Raw genomic sequence first — 3,259 nt, 5'->3', positions numbered from 1 at the left:
TTGACACAGAACGTTCAAATTTGAACACATTATGGAGGATAGATAGATCTATTACCACCTCGGCGTTGAAATTCAAACTCCGTATAGTTTTCGGTGTACCCGACACGAAAGTGTTCCCGACACCAAAAGTACAGGTTAATTTATGTGTACGAACTTCAACGTCCACATATCGTTAGTTTGCCCTATTTTCTGATTGGTTGCCGAGTTTCATTCGGATTGGTTCGGAAATAGAGCAGACCGAGGTTGACAAAGTTAGTCACCCACGCTTCGGCCGGGTCCGCAAAATCGCCCGTAAATGGGGACCAAATTTTCGCCGCGCGGGAAAGCCCGATTGGCATTGCTAGCTAATAATATGATGAACAAATTGATTGACTTGCAACATAATTTCACTTCAACAGGAGTAGGGCAACAGTGTGCTGCACAAGAAGTACATAAGTATACAAAAACAAGTTTAGAAATATGTACAATAATTTTTACCATCAAATGGTATTTTTGTACTGTGTCCTCTTGACATGATCTGAGGTGAAGTTGACTTTACTTTCTAATGTTCAGGATGTACGTATGTGTGAAGTGTTTGTGTGTTTTATTTTATTTATTTATTTTTTTCATCCAGTTGTATTCTCTCTTTTATTTGTGTATCTGATGTGCTGCCCCAATTAATGTATTTGCAGGGTCGTTTGTTATAATAATGTGCGGATGTTTGAGTGGAAGTGTCAAAGGCCTTTAAAATCAATAATTTTCTGTTCAGAAAAAGTTTTTATAATTCTTTCTGTTGTTTCTGCTGTGTAGGACCACAGTTCAACAGCCAGCAGGGAGGCTACGGTCAACAGCAACAGCCGCAGGCAGCCGCAGGGACTCAGCCGCCATATAGCCAGGCCTCCGTCACCTCCCAGGTCCCGCCCACCTCGAGCCAGCAGGCTGAGCAGTTTTACTCCAGCGCCCAGAACCCAGCAGGCCCACGTGGCTACGCACCATACAGCCGCCAGTCCACCGGTCAGCCTGGTGGTCAGCCAGCTGGCATGGGATCGTCTCAGAGCCCTGGTCCAGGTGCTGGGGACATGGGTGCCCAGAAGATGGGAGCGCAGGGTGGTGGTATGCAGACCATGGCGGGTCCAATGAGTCAAGGGGCGGGCCCACAGACTAGCATGTCAGGTGGGATGGGCGGGCCTCCGGGCCAGATGACAGGGCCCCCCCAGCCAGGCATGGCCAATCAGATGGGTGGGCCTCAGGGGGGAATGGGAGGCCCACAAGGGCAGATGGTACCCCAGGGACAAATGGGAACCCCTCAGGGGCAAATGGGAGGCCCTCAACCTCAGATGGGTGGGCCACAAGGTCAGATGGGTGTACCCCCAGGCACCATGGCTGGTCAGATGGGAGGGCCCCAGTCCAACATGCCTAGTCCAATGGGTGGGCCCCAAGGCAGTATGCCCAATCAGATGATGCCTCAGGGAGGTATGGCTAATCAGATGGGAGGTCAGGCTGGAATGGGTGGTCCTCAGGGTAACATGCAGCCAGGTTATGGGGGCTATAACCAGGCACAGTACTGAGGGCTGTTGGCTCTGCGTTGTGTGGAGTGGCTGCATTTGTTGCTTGCCACATAACATAGGATCATCAATGTTACAAGTGATTTGTTGTATCTTATTACAGCCTAGTTTTACAGCAGATGATATTGAAATGAAATCTTTTACAGTTTGAAAGTGTGTACTAATACATGCTTTTGAATCTGTAAAATGTTTACTTCTAATATCAGGAGTTCTTTTAGTTGCTTAATTCTTTTTTTTAAAAAGCAACGGAAATTATAAGTTTACTGTTATAAAAGATACATGCATTTCTTGTGACATTGACAAGATTAATGTTTTTGGGACCCCCAAGTGTTCAGTACATTGCTCAGATTTCTTTGAGATTTTCTTGTGAGTGGTGAGTTTATCTTTCACTGACAAGTATTTGATGTTTTCTGTTTGTAGATTTGTGTGCACTTATTGTGCTGTTGTAAATTTATGTATTTCTCATATTGAGGGGGAAAAAAGATAAAGATCCTTTGTAACTGCCCTGATGTCACACAGAGTAGCCTTTATAGCTGATAAGAGTTGCAAGAACTCTGAGGGAGACTCAAGCTGCTGGGTTTGATAAATTGCCTAAATCAACCAAAGTTGATGGTTGCTCGAACATATCTGCGTGCACGAATCTACCATTTTTTGCCTGTAATTTTGCGGTCAGGGTTTTCCCGTCAATATATATATGAGAGTTTTATTCAATTAATTTTGTCAGCATGACATGATGACATGTGTTTTGGTGAGATTTGCCGCCATGTTTAAAATTGCCATTGGGTTACTGGAATCAAAGTAACGATTCTTTGAGTCTGACATTTATTTCACTAATTTAGACAAAGACGAAAAGTTTAATTATAATGATAATAAATAGCATTTACGCTGCGCTTTTCCATTTTCTAAAAAAATGCTCAGTGCACATTACATAAAAAGAGACATCACATACTTAAAAATTATGTATAGAGTTAGGAGCCGTCTGGTGGGGGAGGGGCTAATTTTTTAGAGCAAGGTCTTTGGGGGGAATTGAGATAATGTAGTAATAGTTTGGGGTGCTGCCTCTTTGCTTTTTTTGACTTGTATCGTAATGTTTTCTAAGTGAAAATGTTTCGGTTAATGCAAGGACCACTGAGATTGATAAATGCTTTGTTATGTAATTGTGCACATTTGTACCTTTTTTTCTTCTCATAACTTGAGCATATTTTGTTATTTTCTTTCATCGTTTGTGTACTTTTGTGTTTGATTCTTAATGAGTGGATATACAGTAGTCTCCGCCTAAGATCCCACCGCTTAGAATCCCGGTTCGCTTAAGATCCCGCTTTTTTTAGAAAACAGAATTTGTACAATACAAAAGTTATCCTTAAGATCCCGCTCAAAGTCACTCAGAAGGTGTACATTTGGCTAAGATCCCGCATTTCAGATCATAATTTGTGGAACAAAAACCCGGGCGGGACAGCCGATCAACCAATAGTGAAAAGTTGAGATCAATAAACTGTCCGTCGCGGCAAAGATCATCCACTATCGTGAATTTGATCATATACACGTTGTAAAACTTGATGAAGTGATACAACGTTTGCCCCAGACGGGATCACACCGGGGTGTGAACTGACCGACACGTATGTTTTCACTGACCATCGCACTCACACTTGAGCTCTCCCCTAAACTTACATCACTCGCTGGGTGGGTAGGGCCTACCCGTTCGCCCCAGGTGGGAT

General features: G+C 43.7%; 1 protein-coding gene across 1 annotated transcript; it reads left to right on the top strand.

The window, feature by feature from the left end:
• Window positions 1-788: 788 nt before the first annotated feature.
• On the top strand, window positions 789-2,986 carry LOC101845600 (collagen alpha-1(III) chain; the record flags this gene model as incomplete). Its single annotated transcript, XM_013090156.2, is given in 1 exon segment — window positions 789-2,986. A coding segment is annotated over 1 exon segment (759 nt), but the record flags the coding sequence as incomplete, so codon positions are not given.
• Window positions 2,987-3,259: the final 273 nt, after the last annotated feature.

The sequence above is a fragment of the Aplysia californica genome, unplaced genomic scaffold (genome assembly GCF_000002075.1).
Source record: "Aplysia californica isolate F4 #8 unplaced genomic scaffold, AplCal3.0 scaffold00027, whole genome shotgun sequence".
NCBI lineage: Eukaryota > Metazoa > Mollusca > Gastropoda > Aplysiida > Aplysiidae > Aplysia > Aplysia californica.
Note: the sequence above shows the minus strand (reverse complement) of the source record. Positions and strands in the feature narration are given on the sequence as shown.